A 22,882-nucleotide genomic window follows, 5' to 3' on the forward strand; every position below is an offset into this window, starting at 1 on the left:
ATTCAACGCGAACGTTCAATTTAGGTTCAAACATGGTTCTACTCTGTATGCTTTGTTCTTGCGTGGCGCATCCACTTCGCGCGTTGCGTACGTACGCCCTCCGAGAAAAGGGGTTCAATGGTTCATGTCAAGTCCAGTCCTGTGCAGCTCGGTCACTCCACCTCAGATCGTGTAAGACATCAAGATTGGCTCATAAATGTGTACGCGCATTTGTCCTTGGCCTTTTCTGATGTCTCAGAACGACAACGTATGCAGGTACGGACGGAAAACCTCACTGGGTGTCTGCCACGTGAAGAAACGAGCCATCGATTCGCGATTGTGTGTTTCACGATTTGCCCCTGACGATCGCTGTTATGTACACGACACGCAAAAGCCTTCGTTGAGGAAGGCGGTCAAAAGCAAAGTCCGAGTAGATGGGTCTTTTTCTTCTACAGGAAGATCGTAGTGACAAGCAGGAACGGAAAGTCTCATCGCGGCATCCTCCACGCAGTACTGTCGTTCCTGCCGACTGTCAGACTGAAATACCCTGTCTGCGCAAGATTGGCTTGGAACTCCTTGAATTTGCGGGCCTTTGCCTTTTTCTCAAACAGAATATCCAATTCCATGTACGTCAAGCCAAAGGGCTCAGGTAATCGAAACCAACACCATACTAAACATACGAGCGTCGTGCCGGCAAACAAAAAGCACGACTTGCCTTTCCAGTCCCACGCAGCGGGGTTCAGCATCCGAGGCGTGATGACATTCGTGACTAGGCTGACGATGTTGTAGGCGACGCGAGCGAGGACGACGGTCTTGACGCGCAGTCTCGTGGACGGGATCTCGGCGACAAGCACGTAGCATACTGGCCCGACGGTGAAATCGTAAACGAACGTCAGGACAATGAGTAATGAACCTAGCGTCCAGGACGTGGTGTTGGTCTCTGGTAGACTGCCCACGATCCCGGTCGCGGTAAGAATGATGAGTGAGATAACCAGACCTCCGAGATACAGGCTTCGTCGACCGAACCGTCGCATCCCGACCCACGACAGGATGCCGGCGCAAATTGCACCGGCGTACATTCCGACTGCCAGTGTGAAGCTGTTTGCCGTGTTGAAGCCCGCCTGTTCGTAGAAGTATGCCGCATATCCTGTCATGGCGCTTCCACACAAGGCCTGGGTCACCCATACCATGCAGCAGATTTCTGTGCGCCGGAGATCCGTCCCCTTGAAGCAGTCAAGGTAGGAGACACCGCCACCGCTAAGATACTTTTCCACTTCATTCGTGTGCTGCATCATGGCAAGTGTTTCATCTGCATTGAAGTCCGCGTCGGCTCTTTTCGTGGTCAGCCGCAAAAGTGAGTTCTTCGCCTCGGCAATCTTCCCATGTCTTACCAGCCACCACGGGCTCTCGGGCGCAAAGAAGACACCAATAAGGATTGGCACCGCAAATGCCCATTCCAGCCCAAAGGGGATGCGGTAAGACCACTCTGAGGTGTTGTGGACCAGGCCTCGAATGACCGAGACCCCCAGAATCTGCCCAATGAGCCAGCATAGGTTGACATTGCTGGTCAGGTAGGCCCTTAGCGCGACTGGCATGACTTCGGCAGCGTATGTCGTCGAGAGTGTCTGCGACGGCACGTTAGTTCCAGATTTCTGTCGTATCATGTCTGGGGCGTTCGAACCTGAAAGATTCCCCAAGGCAGGCCACAGAGAATTTGAGCGGCAAGCAACATCCTAATGTTCACAGCGAAGAATGCAAGGAAGACAAAGAGAGACATCCAAATCAATGTGCCCACCATTGTTTTGTGGTAGCCGAACCTGTCGGTCAGAAAGCCATTGAATAGCAGTCCCAGGATTTCGCCGGCGACAGCAGCATTGGTAAGGCCGGATTGCCACGCCGGTGATATCTGATAATCTGTCTGTTGTGTGGTACCCGGGTGAACAGCGGCGCCGTAAGAGCGACGGAAGACTGGGAAAGCATAAAAGCTATTGATCAAGGTGAGATCGAAACCCTCCATCACTATGGTCATGCTGAGCAAGACAGAGAAGCCGAGCGCTCTTGGATACAGTTGCACTCCGTTTATGAAAGTCATCCGATGCTCTGCTTTTGTGGCCGCACGGGCGTCGACGGAGAATTGGCGCAGGGTTGGTATGGCCGCAGAGATACCAGCGAATATGTCATCGTCAGAATGAGTGATATTGACAGGACTCCGAATGGAATTCCTATTGAGGGTCTGGTCGGCATCGGCCTTTAAAGGCTGTAGGCGATGCGGACTCGCGTTGGGGATCGTGACGAATTCGAGGAATTCAGAGGGATGCGGCTTGTTGAGTGAGGGTCTGCGCTGCTCGGCCGCACCATGACTGGAATTGGTCTCGGTCGCATCACTCATTGCCGTCGAGGTGAACAACTCTAGGTAGTTGCTTCGTCCGTCTCAAAGGCGCCCTGCACGTTTGCTGTCGACCAGCATCGAGACGCACAAGTCGTGACAGGTATGTACGTTGAGAGTATGTAGCGGAGCGAATGGACGCTAAGAGAAGCATCCCTGCCGAAGAAAAGAGAAGGCAGCTTCGTAGAGGAAAAGAGCTCGACCATCTCATGCTTGGGCTAGGAGGGGAGACCGGAGTGGTAGGCCACCCCTCCAGACTATGGACAAGCCACACCGTCAGTTGAACAGAAGCCCCGAATATTTGGCCGTGGTAGACCTAGGTAGACGGCCAGACTGATTCCATCCAAGATCAGTGATTGGAGGTAAATATTGTCCGGGGTGTGGAGGGAAGTTTATGATCAATCCTTTTGACCCATGAGTGGTAGTGCCCTCATCCGATTGTTGGGGTCGCCGCCCCCGCAAATGGAGGAATAGCAGACATGCCGTAAGCCCAAGCTGGCGTGGCGTTGTGAGTGTGCGTAAGATTTGCCGAGGATGAGAGGAATGTACGGAGTAATGCCGCAGAAATAATATGTAGTGGTCAGGAGCCAACTGCGTCGCTGAAATGTGATACGCAGTACATTGGAGGACGAGCGAGCGAGGTGGGCGGGCGGATGGGATATGTAAGGCCATGGCCATGGGGGTGCTGAATGAGTCCTCTGGTGAGGAAGCCTCAAGTGTGGCATTGGACATGGTCATACCACAGACATCGCATACTCCCAACCTTGGGAATCCGAAAAGACACTTTCATTCCACCACTCAGCACATACCGTAGTTACCTCTTTAGTCGTACTGTCATGCTGTTATGAAGACGAGAACAATGATTGAAGCACGATTACTACTTGGTTATTGCTGGGGACATGTGAAAAGTATCTTTGTAACCCATGAATGTGCAGCCTTGCCATCCTTGTTCCTTCGCTGGAGGGAGCGCTATACCGGAGCAGTGACAACCGACTGAGTGAGAGACAGGGGCTGTCTGAACGACCGATCTTACCCGCTATTATTCCACCATTCCTCGTTCCGTCACAGTCCAGGTGGTATTTGTTGCCCACAGAGCACCCCGTCTTGACAACCTACTGGCCCAGGTTCGACTCTGCCTCCACATGAGCGAGGCCAAAGGATGCGCTCTGCTGTCAGTCATGCCAGCTGGGCGCTGGTCACCCAGAGCTGAGACGAATTTGCATCCGAATATGTCATCCAGACAGTGTCTTCCAGTGTAGCGAGAGCCGGAATAGATCCGTGCTGGCCATCGATTTGCCTGGGGTTTTGCCAATTGACCCCGTCAAGAGATATTGTGACCCAAAATTGTGAGTCATGAGCACCACTGTATACCATAACGACGTATTCTTTCACGACGGTGAGTGCCGGAACGGATGTACTCTGCCCTGGAATTTGCGAAGGCGTGGACCAATTTGTCCCATCGTACTGGGTGGTCCAGAGTTGAGCACTATTGGCATCTGAGTATACCATCAACACGCGGCCATTGAAGACCGTGATCGCGGGGATACTGGTGTGCTGCCCCTCGATGTGCTTTGTGTTGGACCATTTCATGGAACCATCATCATTTTGGACTCCTTGGCTCTGCCATAATTGAGAACTACTGCTGTCCGTGTACACCAGGAACAAGTAATCTTGGTAAGCGACGATAGCGGGAACACTGGTCCCTTGTCCAGGAATCTGCTGTGCATCTGACCATTCGGGATCATCAAAATAAGATACCCAGAGCTGGCTACTGTTTGCGTCACTGTACACCATGAACAATGTATCGTTGAACACAGTCAGAGCGGGGATCGATGTGTGTTGACCTGGTATCTGCTGAGCTTTCAACCAGTCCCAGCCGTCGAATCTGTTTTTCGATGCTGTAAACCACATCTGTGAGCTGTGTGAGTCGGAGTACACCATGTCCAACTTGGTACCGTGCGCGACCAAAGCCGGAGTGCTCGTACTTTGCCCATCGATCTGCCGAGCAGGTTGGAATTTGAGTGCCATTGTGGTGAGCAAACGTTAGCTGTAAGATAGTGAAGTGATCCTTTGAAGTGTGAGCCGTGATAATGATATGAAACAAGGACTTTCTTGAGGCTTTGAGGACTGTTCGATCGATTTCTTGCATGGTATTCTTCGAGGAGGAAGATGCCATACTTATAGTTTCATACCGATCCATATGAGTCAGCAGTCATTACAGACATTCCAGTGGCTAAGCTGACTTGTCAAGTAACGGTACAATTGCAACACTTTCCCATGGTTCTTGACCTTGTGACCTGTAGCCGAGCAAGCCAAAGACACACAGTCGGGCAGAGCCAGAGCAAGACGGATTGAGCAATTCATGCCACCTTTTGCAAGCTTATCGGACTATTCTTTTCAGCGGCAACCCCTAGCGATGGACATATCGACCGAAGCAACGAGGTTGCATACATCAGCGCTTGCAGATGCGGACAGCTGAAGTCATGCATCTACGCCAGGTTCGAGATAGGTATCCGACTTCGTCCGCAAGAGCATGGCGACTGTTGTGCCAAGTCTGATTGATTAACGGCAGCGAGAAACCCATCACAGTGACCAAGTCCTGGGGGCGAGCTGGCTTCCTGGCTGCAGTTTCGCAAGCTGAGCAGCGGTCCATCGAGTCGCCATAGCATTTGCAGTGCGACCAGAGTTTTCGACTATGGCGAGCCCCCATAATGGTCGATTTGGTGGCTTGAGGCGTGGCTCTTACTTGGAGCCTTACTCGTTTTCTGCCACAATTAGTATGAGGGTGTAAGGATTAATTTCGGTGGCAACAACATTAATCAAGCTGAGTCGACCAGGCTCACTTGAAACAGGTCGTGGGCAGCAGAGTCTTTAGCTCGCTCCATTTAAGTGGCTTGCGATTGCCCCAGCTTCGAGGGGAAGGACTCGTGACGCCAGTGCTCCAGACCCTTGACCATCCGAAAAGGAGGAAAGGAGCACAAAAGGCCCAGACAATAAGAGAGCGCCCTGTAAGTCGACCACATTTACGCGAGGCATTTGTTGTACACATCGCATCTCCACGCAAGCCATTGCGAAAGCCATAAAACTCCACTGACAGACTTCTCAGTCATATGAAGAACTTTGGAACAAAAGTCTCAGAATCAATTAGCTGTCACCGCAATATTTTGGAGAAACAACACGAGACACCCCTGCTCGTAGGCTTCCAGCAGATAGCTGAATCGTCACACTCAACTGTTCTTGCCATGCTCTTCATTGTGGCGAGCTGCGTCGTGCATCAACCGGACAACACCTTCAGAAGAAGATGCAGCTCATGGTCGGAGGTAGGTTGGGATGTGTCCGATTAGGTCCTCCTGAATGCCAACCTTTATGTAAGGCACCGGACCCGAGTGATTCAGGAAGTCGTTTCGGGCATTACTCGCGTTGGCGGTGAAGTCTTACCTTCTCTGGGTGCGGCTGAAGTCCAGCTGCGGCTGCAATTTACATCGAGCAGGAGCCACAGCAGCAGCGTCGCCAGGGTCAGTGTTGGCTTAGTCATCGCTTGCTTTAATTGCACACAGTGATTGATGGCCGGAAAACCCTTTTGGAGAAGTCAGGACTCGGCGTTGTGGATCTTGCTACTCCTTCATACAGCAATCTTCAGCCTTGGAACAGAAATATTGTGCTATATTAGTCGTCCTCTCGCTTGTATCGGCCCTAATACTGCCATCCGACAGGATCTCGGCAAGTAAGCATGGTGTGGCCATGACAACGACGGCAAGGACCACGTCAATGAAAAGAAAGAGACCTTGGATGATCGGCGACGACCATATTCTGAACATGCCGTCGACTCTGTGCTGGATCGGATGAGGTTTGCAGGGTCAATGTCTCGGATGTTGAGGTTGAGCAAGCGTCTCAGGAAGAGTAAGAGTAAGTTGCAAGTCAGGATGGGAATTCGTCACACAATTCAAGGTAGGTACCTGTTTCATGGCTCATCTCAATGTACGTATGAACTTGGATCAAGTCACTGGCTGAACTTCCCTGGACATACTGGTAACAACAAGCAAGAGAAGCTGTTTGAGAAGCCAAAGATGAGCCGGAGAGGCATTGGTCACTGGCCGAGAGAACGAACAGATGGTCACCGTGAAACCGAATGGCAGCTTGTTTTCATGCAAATTCCGTCTTTGCATCCACGGGTGTTTCGCAGAGACTGAGTCAATTCAAATGTGCAAACGTTGGCCAAATGCAGATGCGTTTCTGCCTGCGTTTTGCGATTCACCGCCCAGAGAAACTCCCTAAGTCCAGTTCACAATCCATCAAACTCTTTCAAGGTCAAATCCACAATCAATCAATCAATTCAACTTCACATCATATCCTTCGAGACATCCACACCGTATCGTCTGCCAGACTCATTGCTGACTCTGGTGACCACCGTGACCAACTGTCGCAAAATATCCTCCTTTCAAGATCCATTACTTCATCTTCTCTTCACACCTTACCACGTCTTACTCCAACATCATTCTATTCATCACGATGACCCAGCTATACTCAAAAGCCACCCATGCGCGTTGTCTGTTGAGAATGAAGCCCGGTGATTGGCTGGGTGAAGGACCAATTGAGAAAAGGGACAAGGATTTGCTTGATGCAGAGAGTGTATCCTTTCTGGATTACAACCGAGGAAGCTATCTTCGCAAGATCGTGAGTTGAAGGAAGTTCCCACCAGCTTCTTATCTAACTCCTGTCATGTAGTATCACATGAAAGCTGGAGAGAAGTTCGACATGGTGCGTTTGACATCACACACCGTTCGCCTCCTTTCATCTAGCGCTCACTTACTATTCCATCAGACAAACTGGACCGTCGAAAACGACGAAACGTGCAAAGAGTTGGTGCGCTCTGCGGGAGGACACCTGTATGGCTACGGCATCACCACTTCGCCAGCTATCCATTGGGCTTCTGTGACTGGTAAGTAAACTCACACCGATATCGAGCATCCTTTTGACCACTTGCAGTCAATGTCAATATCTCGGGAACTCCTGGTTCGGGATTCAACTGGGGTTACCTCTCGACACGTCCTGCCAACATCCGCATATTCAAAGGTCCAGCCCACACCTGTGCACTGCATCCCTGGGATGCAATGATTCTTCGAGATTGCACACCAAACACCGATAATCTGTCCAACATCAAGAGCATTGAGTCGCGGAAATGGGATATTCTCTGCATGAAAATGTGTGAAGACTATGACTGTAAGGACCCCTTCACAACTTCGACCGCAGTACGACACTAACTTCTCTGTCAAGATCCATGGGTGGTTGTTGCTGTCAAAGATGCTGGAACCGCACCAGAGCCAGGTGCCGGATGTGGGTGTCAGGACTCCATGGCTTGCGGATGCATGATCGTCCATTGATCCCGATCACGAAAAGCTGCTTACTTCACCAGTTGTTAGATTAGACCCGTGCAGAAGGGTGTGAACAGGAAGCGAGTGGGCTTTGAAGAGAGTCTAAGAGCTTCCCCTCTTTGTTGTTATCCGAGAGTCCTTAGCCCACACCGAGATAGTGTTAGTTTCTATCAGGTGGAAGGCGTCAGCTCTAGTATACAAGTCTACTGGGTCGGAGTGATGGCACGCGCCTCTGCGAACTTGCTCGACGTTGAACATATATCGTCCATGTACTTCATGTCAGACGATGCCACCTTTTCCGGAAACAGAAACAGACGCGGTTTTCGGAGGGAAAGTTTGCCGACGCGTCGCGTAAAGTGCTTGCATTGACATTGAAAGCCTCGCCAGCCTAAGACCACTGAGCGGGCTGAGACCAATAGCACTGTATGAAGCTCGTGTTGAGGTGACATTACTGACTCTGTTGGCCTACATGGATGCCTTCGAACCACCCTCAAAGCGAAGGAGAACTGGGACCTACGCAACAAGACGGAGGACCGTAAACACTGCAGACGAAGAAGATACCACCCTCGGCGTTGCACAAAACAGCACCGAGAATCGAAATACTGCAGCAGAACAAGCAGTCAGATTCGGAGAAGATACGACCGACAGAAGGGAAGACACCGAAGCGGCAAAGACTGCGTCAAGAAGCAGCAGCATCAGAAAGAGAAGGCCTACAGACCGAGCATTGGAGACCAGTGCAGATGCTACATCTACTACCAATAACGGAAGGCAGCCACGGAAAAGTGCAAAGGCGAATGAGACGGGAAACGTAGAAAAGGCTTTAGAGTCGGCTGCTGCTCCGGAAGTAATCGATGAAGCCGGTGATGACGAAGAAGATGAGCACGAGGACACCACTCAGCAACGGCGCTCAAGCGGACGGGCACGACGAGCGCCTCGACGGTTCTCACCCGATCCAGAACTGTTGGAAAAGCCCTCTCAACCACAGACAAAGCCGTCGCAGAAATCGCAACCGAAGCCGAGACAGACCAAGAACGTAAGCGAGGACAACGGAGCAGTTGCACCCTCACCTCAACCCAAAGGTATCCTAACGCCCTCTCGGCATGGCCGCGCAAAGAACACGAGCCCGCGAAAATCGGTGGTATTTGATGCAGATGAGCAGCAGATCGAAGAACAGCTCGGTTTCAAGGATATCAACACATCGAGCAAGAGCAAGAGCAAGGGCAAGGAGCCAAAGGACACGAACAAACCGCCAGATTCTCCGTCAAAAGGGTCCCTGCCCCAGAGGCAGGTCGGCTCAAAGGACAATAAAGCAGGGACAGGTTTGCTTCTGGACGATATACACGACGAGGATGACGAGATTGAGATTGAACCTGCGCCCGATGTGGACGACATCCTCTCCTGGAATAACACCAAGACGACTGTGACAGATGGAAATCAAGAAACATCACAACCCGAACAAGAAGATGCTCATATCACCAAGATCAAGACCGAGATCATCAGCCGCATCACCAATCAATCCCTCCCTGCCATCTCCAATCTACAAACCCAGTACGACACCCTGCACTCCCTTCTCGAAGCGACAGTCGCAGCAGGCGAGTCCAACTCCCTACTTCTACTAGGCTCCCGAGGCAGCGGCAAGTCGCTGCTCATCTCGCACGCTCTAGCCGACCTGAGCAGATCCCACGGCGACGACTTCCACATTGTGCGGCTCAACGGCTTCTTCCAGACCGACGACAAGCTTGCTCTCCGCGAGATTTGGCGGCAACTTGGTCGCGAAATGGCCGTCTCCGAGGACGAGACAGGCGAAGTGACCAGCTACGCCGACACGATGGCCAGTTTGCTCAGCCTGCTCTCACACCCGGAAGAGTTCACAGACCCGAACGCGATGATGCTCGACAATGTTGACCAAAATGAAGAAGTCAACAAGACTGCTAAAAGTGTCATCTTCGTCCTCGACGAGTTCGATTTGTTCACCACACACCCAAGACAAACACTGCTGTACAATCTTTTCGACATTGCACAGGCGAGGAAGGCTCCTATCGCGGTGATCGGCTGCTCTACTAGGATGGACGTGGTTGACTGTTTGGAGAAACGTGTCAAGAGCCGCTTCAGCCACCGTTGGCTGCACCTACCGAGCATGAAGACCTTGAAAGCGTTCGAGGATGCAGTTGTAAACACGTTGGTCATGCCCATTGATGGCAAGGAGGCTCTCGGCGTGACCAAGGATGACCTTGAGTGGAGGCAGAGGTGGAATACAGCCATAAAGGTCAGTCCATGGCGACACTGTCAGGTCTAGGGAGGGCCACCGTTACTGACTGTTGATATCGCAGACTCAACTCCTCTCTCAGACTAACATTCAAGACCTGCTCAAGAAGACCTTCTACAGCACCAAGTCCATTCCTGACGTCCTTGCCGCCTTGTACATACCTATCGCCACACTCTCTGTTTCTGACGAGTCCGATGGTCGAACCACAGCCAATGATAACGACGCAAACGCAGGCATGGTCAGGATGACAACAATGTCCAATTCTTCACCTTCTCTCTTCACTGTGCTTCCGCAGCTGCCGACACTGCATTTGTCACTTTTGATAGCTGCGGCTCGGCTCGAGACCATTCACAATTTCGAGGCTGCAAACTTCGCCCTTGTCTACAACCATTACGTAGAGTTACTGAAGCGCTCCAGGCTGCAGCGTTCCTCCTTGTCTGCTCGATCTCAAGGCGCTGCGTTGACAGGTGCCGGGTTCAGGCAGTGGAGCAAGAGTACGGCAACGGGGGCATGGGAGGATCTGGCACAGTGGGAGATGATTGTGCCTGTCTCTAGATCGGTTGCTGCTGGAGGTGGGAGCAAGTTCGGCGAAGACACTTTAGGTGGTGACAGCATAGGGGTGAGGATGTTCAGGGTAGACGTGGCTTTGGATGAGATTGCATGGGCGGTGCGGGAGAGGTTGGGTGCTGCAGGCGCAGGCGAAGTGCTGACGAAGTGGTGCAACGAAGTGTAGCATCATTGTGACGTTGACGGTAGGCACTCATTGCATCCTTATCAGTTTATTAGCTTTGCATATAGTTGATGCTCATCTCTGAAAGGACATCGACCGCCATGCTGTGTACAAACCAGGAGAATTGAGATAATAGCCTGCTGGAAATCCGTCACAGCCAAAGGAGTGTGAAATATGGGAGCAAAAATGATCCCTGCCGGCATTCATTCACCGTAGAACATTGATTCATATGAGTTGAAGGGAAGAAGTCAGATTTGTGACGTGTGTTGAGACAGGCAGCAGAGGCAGTCGAGGTTGTCAGAATGGCCTTCAAAGCCCAGGTCTACTCACTCCGGGTAGTGATCCCACAGGGGCTCTCCTTTGTCGGGAGGAATAACCAGGTTGGCGAGGCGGGAAGGTGTGCTTGACCAACATGAGACAGCAAGCGCCCACGCAAAAGTCGTAGTGATCGGATTAATTGTAATTAATTGTGACGTGTCAATCACGGGAGAGAAAGCAGCAGTACGGGTTGCATTTGATGGCTTGTCAATGGGGATGAAGGTGCATGCATTAGCTAACATGCGTCTCATGGTGACTGACCGGTGTATATGCAGGACATTCGGGGCTCTCCTTACCTCCCTTTTCATTGCTTGTAGAAGCCTTCTGAGCTTCAGTTTTGGGGCTCGCTGCTGGGTACACGAGAATGTTCCCCTTTGACGTGGCCATCGAGCGCCGTGATTGCTTGTAGTCATTAGCAATTTCCAGATGCCTCTTCATCTATTCTGATGTATTTCTTCACCGCCAGCTTCTGGAACGGATGCGACCGACTTGCAGTCGAAGCGTCTCGAAGGGTCTGCTGTGCATACCGAGGAAGAGGATTTCCAGAACTCCCATCTGACCCTCTGGATGAAGCTGCAGACAGCCACTCGAGTACGATGGAGGGTGATCATGGGGACAGTAGTGTCGTTTTGACTGGTATCCAAGCGCCGCACCGCATAAACGCGGAGACACGGCCAATGAAGCACATGTTGGGCAGCCAATGCTTTCCAGTCGGACCCTGTGATTTCATGCTGCTGCGACCTAAATATTTCTAGTGCGTGTCGCGGATGTACGTCGGCGGATGCCAGGAGAACAGAAGGCGGCACTTTTGGGCGTTCGATTGGGCATCGGGGTCGTAGGCATCGTGATCATCTGCAGCAGCAGCTCGTAATTGCATTCTACCAGGAGAGCCTGCTCGTGAAGTCAGTATGGCCCTCAACGGCGTCAAACCCTGTCGACCAAGCCCGGTCTGCGGTGTGATGGATCAAGAGGTGGAAGTTGTGCTGATGCGGCGTGGGTAATGCTGCCACGAAGACGTCAAGGGTGACGAAGATGATGATGGCGTGGATCGTCGATGGGTAGGCTGCACACAAGTGCCGTAGCGAATGTGCCCGCCTTCGCAGACCAGCCGGCGAGTTGCTATGTGTGTATAGTCCGAGGCCTCGTACAGGCTCGAGTTTGTTAGCAAAGTGGAAGAGACTGCGCAGGTGTCATGCATGGCAGTAAGTTAGTGGATACAAGACAGTGACAGGATGCACACCAGTCCATCGTTAAGTTAGTCCAGCCGTCTTTGCACCTGGCACGCGCCTGTCGGTCGCTTCCTTCCGTCCCGAGTAGACACGACCCCCCTAAGATCGCCCTGCTGTCAACTTTATTTCGTCTTCACATCCTCTCCTCCTTCTTCTCCTCCGCCGTTGTTTCCTGCGTCTTCTTTCCTCATGAAGCTCCCATTCCTTCTCGCTCCCCATAAGAGATGCCTAGACCGCAGCATGGTCTTGACTTGCTGGCCAGCTGCATGGCCAATGGAATACAAACTGCCCAGTACAGCAACGATGACAGGTACAGTACTTGACGAGAATTCCGAGGTCGGTTTCAGGACCCCAGGTCGCCATGCTCACAAGACTGTTCCCACCGAGACCTCAGCATGTGCAACTAGGTCCGTTACCACTTTCAATGCATGATTCAAGCCGATCACGGGGTATCTGCTTCAACCAGCTGTGGTGATATCATGCAAGATACTCCTCCCAATTGGTCGTTTTATCATATCGAGCATGCCTCCTATCCGGACGACCATCTGATGGCTTTCGAGACTTCATCACCTCTTGAAAGCTGGCTTGACCTTTTTGAAAGTCTTGACAACATCCCTCGGCAACCATTTCTCAGGCTTCAGCCTTGTCTTTCGCTGAAGACGCCGACAACTGCCAACTATGCGCACATTGACCAGCGAACCCGCTGGTCATTTCCGACCTGCGAGCATATGTGCTTTAACGAAATCCCTACTCACTCAGACGTTGGTTTGAGTTCCAAGTCAGAAAAGCTGGAGCTGCAGATGGACAGGCTCATGTGACTTTCCACAAAAGCGCCGCAGGAACATCTCCGGTCCTACGTTCGTCGGTGCGTTCGCCAATCAACGTTCAATCAACGCTCGGAGCATCAAGGCTTGGTTCTGGCAGCTATGTACCTCAGCCTAATTTCGTGCAGAACAGTCCAAAGGGGATGCTGTTAACCTATGTCGAATACTGCTGGATGCACATGCAGTCGACGCGCATTCAGAGTCCGCATTGCTGAGCAACAAGGTTTACCTGCAAAATCTTCAGTTTCTTTCCGGTTCCGCGACCAATACCAACGGGTTGTGGGCCCTTACTTGGGGCTATGAGAGCGCGAGTTCGCTCGTGTATCTCCTCTGACTTGCTAAACCACACTTTTGGTCCAGATCCGCAAGCGAATACTAATGCAGCGGAAATCCAGTCACAAACATGGGAACGCAGCTTGCATAGCTATGAGATTTTACAAGGAGCCAGCCTGTCCGCGATCGAGACGCATTGGAGAGGAGTCGCAACGGGTTGGCACGCTCAGCTTTGGCCGTCATGGCTGATGGTAGGCATGGCTTCCATTTTAACACTTGCATCCCCTCCCCCAGCCTTTTTGATCTTGCTTCGATCTCTCTCTGCTTCTACACAGGTAGGAATTATTTATTCTCATCAAAATCATTCACCTTCTTTGATGGCGACAGCGGTCGTCCTGCGAGGTTAAGACAAGGACGTTCTATCGTAGATGGAGAACGGGCTTCGGCCAATGGCCACAGGTCTGTGCAACCACATTTATGCAGGACACCATCTGCCTCTGTCACCTTTAGTTGTGCAACCACGCCCGCTGACCATCGCTCGCAGCAATTGGAGGCTCAACCCTCCGCATGGCTCAACCGGAAATCAGAGGTGGCGATGCCCTAGGTTCCCGTGGAGGTAAGGACAACATTGTACACCATACCCCTCAAAGTGTTGGGGTCTGACTAGACGGTAGGAAATGGCAGGCTACGCATGAAGAATTGTGCCAGCGACCAGAGTGAGATCCATGAGGACGTAGCGGCAGTTCGTCGCCGCTGTGGCAAGGACAAACCCAAGGATGAACCCAAGCCACCACCCCCAAGGCCGCCACCAAAGCCTCAAGAGCCACCTCCGCTTCCTGGGGTGTCATAGCGATTTGTTTCCAGGCACGTGGAAAATTGTTTACGCAGGTCACTGATGAACCAAGATTGGACACGATGGGATTACGGCTTGGTGCATTGAGATTGTGGATCGAAGCACAGAATGACCATAAAAGTCCATGTTTAGAATAATCTGAAGCAGGCCATGTGAAAGCAGACACTTCTTTCCCTGCAAAAAGCGCACACTTGAGTCGATGGATTTGGTCCTTAACTCATGAAAACTAGCTCTCGATAATTGGGGCAGTGACATCCTCCAAATCTCCCGAGCCATGGAACTTCTGCTGCTCCCCCTGATCGGATTTTGATCGCGCTGAACCGTGAACATCAATTGGTACAGCTAGCCTCACTGCAAGCCCGACCATGGCCATGCTAGGCAGTTGCGAAAATTGAGGGAAGTGGGCAAATTAGTAGGTCCCTGGGCATCAGGATTGGGATTGGGACTGGGCGTTAGGAGACGTTGTACTTGATCGTCATGAAGAGGTCATGGTTGCACAGGCTGCAAGATCAATCCCGGCTGAATCAACAGGATATGGAAGAGGTGGACCGGCTGAGGGAATTCTGGCAAGCGCCGCATATGGAGGAGAAAGGCTGGCAATCCTAACATTGACACTTTGTTGGCAGATGCCCGTTGATATCTGATCTTCTGTGTCCAATGTGGTGGAAACATTCCTGAGCGATGTACCGTGATCGTCAGCCGGCACGATATTCGACTTTGGAATACCCTTAAGGGGTATCAAGTCGGGTCGATCTGCAACTTCCATCGCCTATACATTTCCAAACCCAGACACGTAGGAATGAGGAGTCAGCCTCGATAGGTTTGAGTTCCGGTCCTAGAGTCTGGTAGTCGGGTCCAAGGGCTAGTGAGATGTGGTGAATCCTATACCTTCTTGTCGAGAAGAGCAAATGGTCGTGCAAATCACCTACCGGATGATTTAGCCTCCACCCTCGCAGTGACTGCATACTGCGAGGTCGACCAAGGAATCGAGGGTTGGGTAACACAGAAAGAGTTGCCGGACACAACGGCAAGACTTTAAGAGTAAGTGTAAGCTGCAGGATGTGCGTGATGAGGTTGGAACCATGTGTGAGCGCGGGACAGGCGTTCGATGGATTGCAAGCTAAGGCACCGCCTAAGTTAGTGAACCCTCCATGCCTTCTTTAGGCGGGGCTAAGGAGGTGACTATCCCCCAACCTATCTCCTTTCCGACTGAAACCCCAGGCGCCTGGCCTGGAAGTCAATTTTCTGGGTGGAAGACGCGAGAGTGTCCTTAAATCTGCTATCCTCGTATTTTCTTTACTCCCGTTCAGACTTCCATGTCATGAACAACCTGAGGAGGTAGAAACCTGTCTGCTCGCTCCAGCGGAAGTCGCCCTTCTGCAGTGTCTATTTATCCGACCGACTTACTCCGTATAGACTCCTATATTACTAGCTTATCACCTTTCACCTTTCCTGGATATCTTTTAGTTGACTGGGCTACACCACACCGTTGATCTCTGGCCCTTTCCTCTCTCTGGTTCATCCGGATTCTGCCCATCCCTGCTTCTTGTATCAACCTCGCTTGTTCTCACCGCCACCTTCTTTACCCTTCTCGTCATGCAGTTGCCTCCTAGCATGGGTTGGACGTCGGCGGTTGGTACTGATCGGACCTGGCCACACTCACATGCGCGACGGCCCGTTTTCTTCACCCTCTCCTCCGCCGCCGCATCCTGTCTCCCATCGGCCATGGTTACACAGCAGCTTCATTAGGTCGCTCCACACCCTGACCTGACGTCCTGTTCAGCCTTTGCTCCTTTTGTCCAGACCTAAATGTTTCTTGCTACAACCAATCCTGGTCCTTGCGCTACCCCTCTTCCCTCTGTGTCCAACTAGCCTCTTGCTTGCACTGCGTCTTTGGGGAAGGCGTTGATTTCGGCACATCCAACGGAAATGGGACAGGTCACAATTTTCAACAGGTCGCCAGATATGGCCAACGTGCCGTCGGCCAGACTCCTGCGCCTTGCCTCTTCCTCCCTCCCTTCCCCGCCAACCAGTGGACTCCACGTCTGTCCAATCAATCCTCTCTTGGTGCGCCCTGTCCTGGTTGGCTTGCTGCCCTTCTCGGTCAGGCACTCTTGATCGCCTCGGTATTCCAGCGAATCAACAGCTCTACGAATGTTTCTGCCTGAGTGATGGTGCTGCTTTTCCTTGCCAGAGGCACCACGTGTTCCTGGGAAATAGCACGATTGCTATCAAGCACGCGCTGAGGTCGCAGCCACTGTACATGAACTAGCGAGATCTCGATAACCTTCGTTCTCCAAGACTTGTTATGTTGTATCAGCAGGCACACACCCTCACTCATCATGTCCAGCCCAAAAACTCCATGCCATTCGAGGGAGGAATGGGAGGCATGGAAAGCAGCCATTGGGCGCATGTACTTGGACGATAACAAGACTTGCAGAGAGATCAAGGCGTATCTTGACAAGGCACAGTTCAGCTGCACTGAGAGGCAGATCAAGAATCGACTGAGCGAATGGAAGTTTGAGTGCAAAAAGACCCCCGCACAGCATTACATGGCCATGCTGTCCGTTACGATTGCTTTGGCACATCGGGGCTTTGACGTGGTCTTCGACGTGCCGAAGAGACTAGCCAGAGAGGACTTTACTGTCAAAAAGGTCAAGAAAGAATGCGACAGGATCCGGAAGAAATGTGATAAGGATCGCACTACCTTTGCCATACCTTCTCCTGAAGCTGCTGAACGGGCCTTGCACGATGCCAACATACACTGGAAAGCCATTGCCCAAGAACATCAGCCGGGCTTAGTCACGCAGCCTTGTCCTCACCCCGACACCACTGTCGATGGATATGGTCTCGGGCAGCAGTACGTAGCACCAAGTCTGTACGAGTCCACCGGAAGCCAGGAATATTTCCCCGATGGCCGAGCATCTACAGTCCACAGCTTTTCCACAATTCACAGATCGCCTGGATCCTCGACTCGCAGCTCGCCGAATTCAGATGGCAGCCAGAAGAGTTCTCCACGATCGCCAAGTTCTCCTGGCACGGTCTACAGCGATGACAGTCCAGAGACTCCCCAACCCATCCGGAGTCCGACTGAGTCGTTGAATGCCGGAGCTCCGCCAAATGTGGAAGTAACTAATTGCTCCATCGCGTTACTCACCACAAAATCTGGACACGGGCAGACGAGTAGTAGCCTTTGTCGATCAATCCCTGCTCCCTATGGCATTCCTGAAGCTGCAAATGCCGTCGACGATCAAAACCCAGCTCGGCCATGCAAGAACCTGGACGCTGTCAATATGGCTTCTTCGGCCAATGCGCAGATTCTGGCAACAATATTGGACACTAGAGCCGCAGTCTCGCAGATTTCAAAGCTATATTGCAAAGCCGAGCCGAGCGAGGACTTCGATTTCTCTGAAGCGCTTGACTCCATGAAAGTCGAAGACGATTGTTCAGATGGCGTCTCTACATCTGCAAAATCGACCACAAGCAACCATAAGATGAACGCCTGCCGATGGGCTGCACCCTATTATTCGCAATGCTTCAAGAACAACTCCGACAAAACCACTGGCGACCGAAGCAAATTCCAGGCCATGCAAATGTTGAAGCAATGCCTGAAAGAAGACAATCCTTGGGTGTATCCTTGCCTTATCTGGATGGTATTAGTTCTCGGATCACATTGCAGGATGCAAGAGCTCGCCAGCTTTGTGCATGCCAGCTGCGAAATCATCGACCAGGATCCTAATATGCACGAAAGCTTCACTTTTGCAGCCCCGTTCCATTATACGTTGGCTTTCACCACGGGCAATGACAGTGACATGAACTACTGGGGCAACTGCCTTCCCCGCGCATACGAGCAGATTCAACACATCTGGGGTGAAAGACATCCAAATTTTCTTGTGATTGCGCATTTCTATGCATGGCATCAACTCCGACGTGGGAACTACGATTGTGGCATTCCGCTCTTAAGACGTTGCTTACCTATATGTGAGCAGGTCATGGGTCGCCACAGTCTAGTGACCATCAATGGCTTGGTCATGATTTCTCGTGCTCTGGAAGAAACACAAAACTTCCGATGGGCGATCGAATACCTGCAGACTGCCCTAGATCGCCTCAACGGCCAAAGACCAGACCTGGAAAAGTTCCGGCTAACATTGCTTCAAAGGCTTGCCGAAATCAAGTTGCGCCACACTGATGACCTGCAAACTGCGGAAGCCCAGCTCTTCAAAGTCCTGTATGGCCGCGGCTTCCTAGGCGGCCTGGATGAGAGATCCACTTGGTCTACAGTTCACAGCTTATGTGAAGTCTTTAACAAAACCGGCCGAGCTCGACAGGCTATTGAACTGCTCGATTACTGTACGAAGCGGCTTGACTGGGAGCGCACGCGAGATTGGTGCATTGAACACCAGAAAGAGCCACCTCCTCCGCCATGGTGGTGGCCTTGTGAACTCTACGAGGTTACTGGAGAGCAGAGTTCCTTTCTGTTCAACTGATGTTCGAGCAGATGATGCTGAATTCTCGCAGATGTCTGTGGTATTATTCCTTCCTACAAACTTCACGGCCAATTGGCGTATCAATGGGCGTGCTTCGGAGATTCCAAGAGAAAGGTGGTAATACAACCGCAGCAAGGCATTGTTATATGGGTGTACTGGATCCCTAAAGGCACAGATGTTCGATATGTTCCCCAGGACACCACAGATACCTTGGTTGATTTACTTTCGGGTTGATATCTAAGACCATAACCGCTTGCATCAAGCAGAGTCAAAGTGCTACTTCTCACCATTTTCAAATCATGTGCAATCATGCTCTTCCACTTGACTTCTGGGATTTCGCCCTGTTATCTCTTTTTGTCATAAGCAATCTCAGTAGGCTGCCTTTGAAGATTAGACTACTGTCGTTCACTACTTCGTTTCCATTGTGGCATGCCATTCGTGCATGGGATCAGAGCGGACAACAATTAGCATTGCTACAAGTGCCTACCAGGGAACCATATACCAGGGAACCATATGCATAAAGAAATGCATCTGAGGGATTTATAGCCGCTCGTCTTTAGAAGATTGTCTCTATCTATCTCAGGAGTTTGGCGTTCTGAAAGAGGCCTGTCCTCATCACAATGCAACTTTCGATATGGCAAACATTTCATCTTTTTCTGCCCCTGTAGGATCCTATCCCTGAAGTAGCTTCGGCTTGCCCCCAATGTACAAGAAGGATAGAACAGCCGTGATGCCTGTGATGCCAGCCACGACCAAGTTCATGTTTCCGTACCCAATGGCATCTCTGAGCCCTCCACTGATCAACGGACCGATAGTCAAACCAGCGCTGAAGACTAATGAGTTGAAGGCGTACAGTTGTGCATAAGGCCCGTTCTCGCCAAATAAGCCGGGATTTGCCTTGTCATATTTTTGGACAACGTCACTTGCTTCGACGATGCTTGGAGACCCGATGACCGCGAGACCGATGCCATTGAGAGAGAGTAGGGCGGAGTATAGTATGATGTTCCCCTTAGCGCTCGAGACGAGGTGCTCCGTTGGCAGCCGGAGAAGAATAAGCGCGGGAACGAGATATCCAAAGCCGATCACGGCTGCGGGCTTGGTGCCGTACTTGTCCACTGCCCAGCCTGCCAGAGGTCCGAGCAGAAGGTAGGGAATATCCAGTGCGATGAAGAGGAGGCCTGCTTGCAGCGAGTCGAAGTCGAATAGTGATCCTGCTTCCGTGGGAATAGTGGCGTCGAACGTCGCGAGTAAGGCTGCTTGGACGAAAGCCAGGAGAAGTGCGACGAGAAGTCGCGGACTGGAAAAGCAGTAGAGAATGGGCAGGTTTCGGAGCAAACTGTTTTGGCCGTGAGGGATGCGGTAATGCTCCTCCTCATTCTTCGGCAACAGAGGTTCTTCTTCGCTGCTTTCCCTATTTTCACCCTCTTCTTCCCTGACTCCGTGTTCGCGGGGATTACCAGCACCTTGATAAGATTTGTCGTACTTCGCGGCGGTTTTCCTCTCGATCATCAGCATTCGTAGGATGAAATCGACCACAAGAAGAGCCGACCCCAGGCCAAACACCCCAGCATAACCGGTCTTGTTGTGGAGGACCCCTCCTAGTACAGGTGCTGCCAATTCACCCACAGATATAAAGGAGAAGATCTGGCATTGCGTTAGCTGGCACGGACCCCGGACCCGAGTAATGCGCTTACTGATCCAATCACCTTCCCTAGGTTTTCTGGACCGACAGTGTCGAGCACCATTGCCAAACCCACGGTCCAGACAATTGCACCGCTGATGCCTTGTAGAATTCGAGCCATGACTAACACAAGGATGCTCTGACCCAGCGCAAGCATAATTGTAGCGCCTAATAGGGCGGCGAGACCACAGAGGAAAGGCAGTTGGCGTGCATTGGCTCTGTCCGCAATGACTCCAATGGGTATGGAGAAGATGACACTAGCACCAGCGTAGGCAGCCAAAAGTCCAGAAACATAGGATTGGATCTTTTCGTCTGGGAGATTGACACGCTCTTTAAGCATGAAAGGTAGGACAGGGACGATGAGTCCATAGAGAAAGAGGTCGGTAAAAAGTCCAACGGCGACGGTGGTAAGAATAAAGGATGTGCTGGCACGCCATCTCAGGCCTATGGGTACTTTGTTAGAGGACATGATGTTGTTGTACCATGAAACGAATGTGGTGCGTCTGAATAACAGTAACAATGCAAGGAGCAGAGGTAGAGATCCAAGGCCAAGTGACTGAGAGGGTGATTGTCGTCGGTCGAAAAAGAAGTGATCGGATCGTACCTGCACGTGTAAAGTTCGGAGGTCTGTGAGATGCAGGAACCAGAAGATGATGACCTCATTAATCATCAACATCCGCCAAGACCAAGCAACCTTCAGCCTTATCGGCTTGACATGTTCATCGGGGGATACCGTTAAGCTTGTTTCCACAAAAGGTGGCACAGGTTGACCTTGGGAGCCCTTCAGGCTCAATGGACATAGATGCTCAATATCCCTACGGAGTCCGTCGTATACAGCGTCGGACAATCAGCACTTGGTATCCAAATGGCCGTCCAGTCCCATGGCACATGAATAGGTAGGCTTGCCGTGTCCCAACTTGGTGCTTTCGGCAAGTGAGTAATGTTGGTTCATCAGGTCAGCAATGCATGCAACCATCGTGCCGTCAGTCAAGGCGAACGGTAGATTGCATCTGCCATCTTGGTGACCTGGACCATCTCGTTCACATCGTGAATACGGACGATCTCAGCACCTCCTTCAATGCTTGCCGTCACAGCAGCGGCAGTGCCATAGCTGCGCTTCGGTGCCTCCTGTACTTCGGTAACCTTGCCGACAAAGCCTTTTCGACTTGGGCCCGTCAACCAAGGATAGTTTTTCAGCCAGGCGGAGTATTCGATATTGTCTCGCAATTCCCGTAGCCTCCTCAGTAACTCGAGGTTCTGTTGTTGGTTCTTCGCAAATCCTAATCCTGGGTCCAATATTATGTGCCATGGAAAGATACCGGCCGCTCTGGCGGCTTGAACACGCTCGCTGAGCTCTTCCGCAACCCCTTTGACGACGCCACCAGGATAATCGGTAAGTCTCATCATGGTGTGGGCGTCACCTCTCATATGCATGAGTATGATGGTCTTGCCGAGCTCGGCGACCGTTGAGAGCATGTCCTTATCATGCACGCCAGCTGAGACATCGTTGATGATGTCAGCACCTGCAAGAATAGTCTCTCGGGCGACTTTTGAATGGAATGTATCGATGCTGAGAGCCACGTCATCAGCTTCTTCCATGCTTCTGATCGCTTGCACAACCGGAAGTATCCGTCTGAGCTCCTCTTCGGCACTGAGATAGTCTGCCCTAGGTCGCGTGCTTTGACCACCAATATCGATGATGTCGGCGCCAGCGTCAATGAAGTTTTTGGCCGTTGCCTTTATCGTCTTCAGATCCTTCTGGCTGTGAACACCTCCATCTGAAAATGAGTCGGGCGTGATGTTGAGAATAGCCATCACGTGCGTTTTGCGAGCCGAGTCATGGCTGCGGATCAGAGGCATTCGCCGGTGAATTACAGTGACAGGTGACATGGAAATGTCCTTTTCAGGAAGAGCTTGTAGAAATTGATATATCGGGCGATGGGCGGCGGTGGGAGTAAAGCTGGAAGGAAGATGCTCGTAGGGTAGTATACTTCACATAATCAGTATTTGATCATTGCCATTTGTAGCTGTTGACTTACTCTGCAAGTGGCCGGAGCACAAATTCACGCTCCAACATGAGCTTGTGAGGAACTTCGAGACGCGGATGCTTGATGTGTTCTTGATTGTAAAGTATGATATCAAGGTCCATCGTTCTGGGCCCCTTATCGATGACTCTTCTCCGGCCAAGGTCGTTCTCGATACTTTGCAGAACGTCCAGTAGCTGCAAGGGCTCAAGAGAGGTTTCGATCTGACAGACGCCATTGAGAAAGGGATCCTGATCGTCATAGTACATTGGCTTGGTTTCATATAGAGAACTCAATCTGAGGATGTTGAGGTTCTTGTCCTTCATTGCAGCTAAGGCGGCCTCAATAGTTGCAATACGGTCACCCATATTGCTGCCGAATGCCACCACTGCTTTATTGGATACATCTGACATGGTAGATGAGGCCTTCATTCTCGATGTTGAAAAAGCTCTTCGTTTAG

The 22,882-nt window shown here is 51.5% G+C and overlaps 6 protein-coding genes across 6 annotated transcripts; 2 read left to right on the forward strand and 4 right to left on the reverse strand.

The window, feature by feature from the left end:
• Positions 1-321: 321 nt before the first annotated feature.
• Positions 322-2,504, reverse strand: EDD37DRAFT_275034 (maltose permease). Its single transcript, XM_062811002.1, has 2 exons — positions 1,661-2,504; positions 322-1,604 (listed from the first exon to the last, which is right to left on the reverse strand). The coding sequence occupies exons 1-2, from the start codon at positions 2,366-2,368 to the stop codon at positions 468-470; spliced, it is 1,845 nt and encodes a 614-aa protein (XP_062673654.1). The 5' UTR covers positions 2,369-2,504; the 3' UTR covers positions 322-467.
• Positions 2,505-3,526: 1,022 nt separating this feature from the next.
• EDD37DRAFT_275048 (uncharacterized protein) lies at positions 3,527-4,605 on the reverse strand. The gene has a single exon (XM_062811003.1). It carries the CDS (start codon positions 4,391-4,393, stop codon positions 3,542-3,544), a length of 852 nt encoding a protein of 283 aa, XP_062673655.1. The 5' UTR covers positions 4,394-4,605; the 3' UTR covers positions 3,527-3,541.
• Positions 4,606-6,874: 2,269 nt separating this feature from the next.
• EDD37DRAFT_647427 (origin recognition complex subunit 4) lies at positions 6,875-10,736 on the forward strand (the record flags this gene model as incomplete). Its single annotated transcript, XM_062817876.1, has 7 exons — positions 6,875-7,039; positions 7,091-7,123; positions 7,187-7,304; positions 7,352-7,585; positions 7,640-7,699; positions 8,157-10,003; positions 10,068-10,736. The coding sequence occupies 7 exons, from the start codon at positions 6,875-6,877 to the stop codon at positions 10,734-10,736; spliced, it is 3,126 nt and encodes a 1,041-aa protein (XP_062673656.1).
• Positions 10,737-16,265: 5,529 nt separating this feature from the next.
• Positions 16,266-18,867, forward strand: EDD37DRAFT_275153 (uncharacterized protein). Its single transcript, XM_062811004.1, has one exon. It carries the CDS (start codon positions 16,573-16,575, stop codon positions 18,715-18,717), a length of 2,145 nt encoding a protein of 714 aa, XP_062673657.1. The 5' UTR covers positions 16,266-16,572; the 3' UTR covers positions 18,718-18,867.
• Positions 18,868-19,389: 522 nt separating this feature from the next.
• On the reverse strand, positions 19,390-20,867 carry EDD37DRAFT_647429 (major facilitator superfamily domain-containing protein; the record flags this gene model as incomplete). The annotated part of the gene is made up of 2 exons (XM_062817877.1): positions 19,390-20,361; positions 20,412-20,867. The coding sequence occupies 2 exons, from the start codon at positions 20,865-20,867 to the stop codon at positions 19,390-19,392; spliced, it is 1,428 nt and encodes a 475-aa protein (XP_062673658.1).
• Positions 20,868-21,385: 518 nt separating this feature from the next.
• EDD37DRAFT_647430 (dihydropteroate synthase) lies at positions 21,386-22,835 on the reverse strand (the record flags this gene model as incomplete). The annotated part of the gene is made up of 2 exons (XM_062817878.1): positions 21,386-22,388; positions 22,438-22,835. 2 exons carry the CDS (start codon positions 22,833-22,835, stop codon positions 21,386-21,388), a joined length of 1,401 nt encoding a protein of 466 aa, XP_062673659.1.
• Positions 22,836-22,882: the final 47 nt, after the last annotated feature.

The sequence above is a fragment of the Exophiala viscosa genome (genome assembly GCF_022695815.1).
Source record: "Exophiala viscosa unplaced genomic scaffold EDD37scaffold_2, whole genome shotgun sequence".
NCBI lineage: Eukaryota > Fungi > Ascomycota > Eurotiomycetes > Chaetothyriales > Herpotrichiellaceae > Exophiala > Exophiala viscosa.

What these genes read in the sequence shown, in the direction of transcription:
- EDD37DRAFT_275034 (XM_062811002.1), bottom strand. Translation starts at nt 2,368, where the DNA reads ATGAGTGATGCGACCGAGACCAATTCCAGTCATGGTGCGGCCGAGCAG. An exon ending in TGCCTTGGGGAATCTTTCAG is followed by an intron (nt 1,605 to 1,660) that starts GTTCGAACGCCC and finishes GTGCCGTCGCAG; the next exon opens with ACACTCTCGACGACATACGC.
- EDD37DRAFT_275048 (XM_062811003.1), bottom strand. Translation starts at nt 4,393, where the DNA reads ATGGCACTCAAATTCCAACCTGCTCGGCAGATCGATGGGCAAAGTACG.
- EDD37DRAFT_275153 (XM_062811004.1), top strand. Translation starts at nt 16,573, where the DNA reads ATGTCCAGCCCAAAAACTCCATGCCATTCGAGGGAGGAATGGGAGGCA.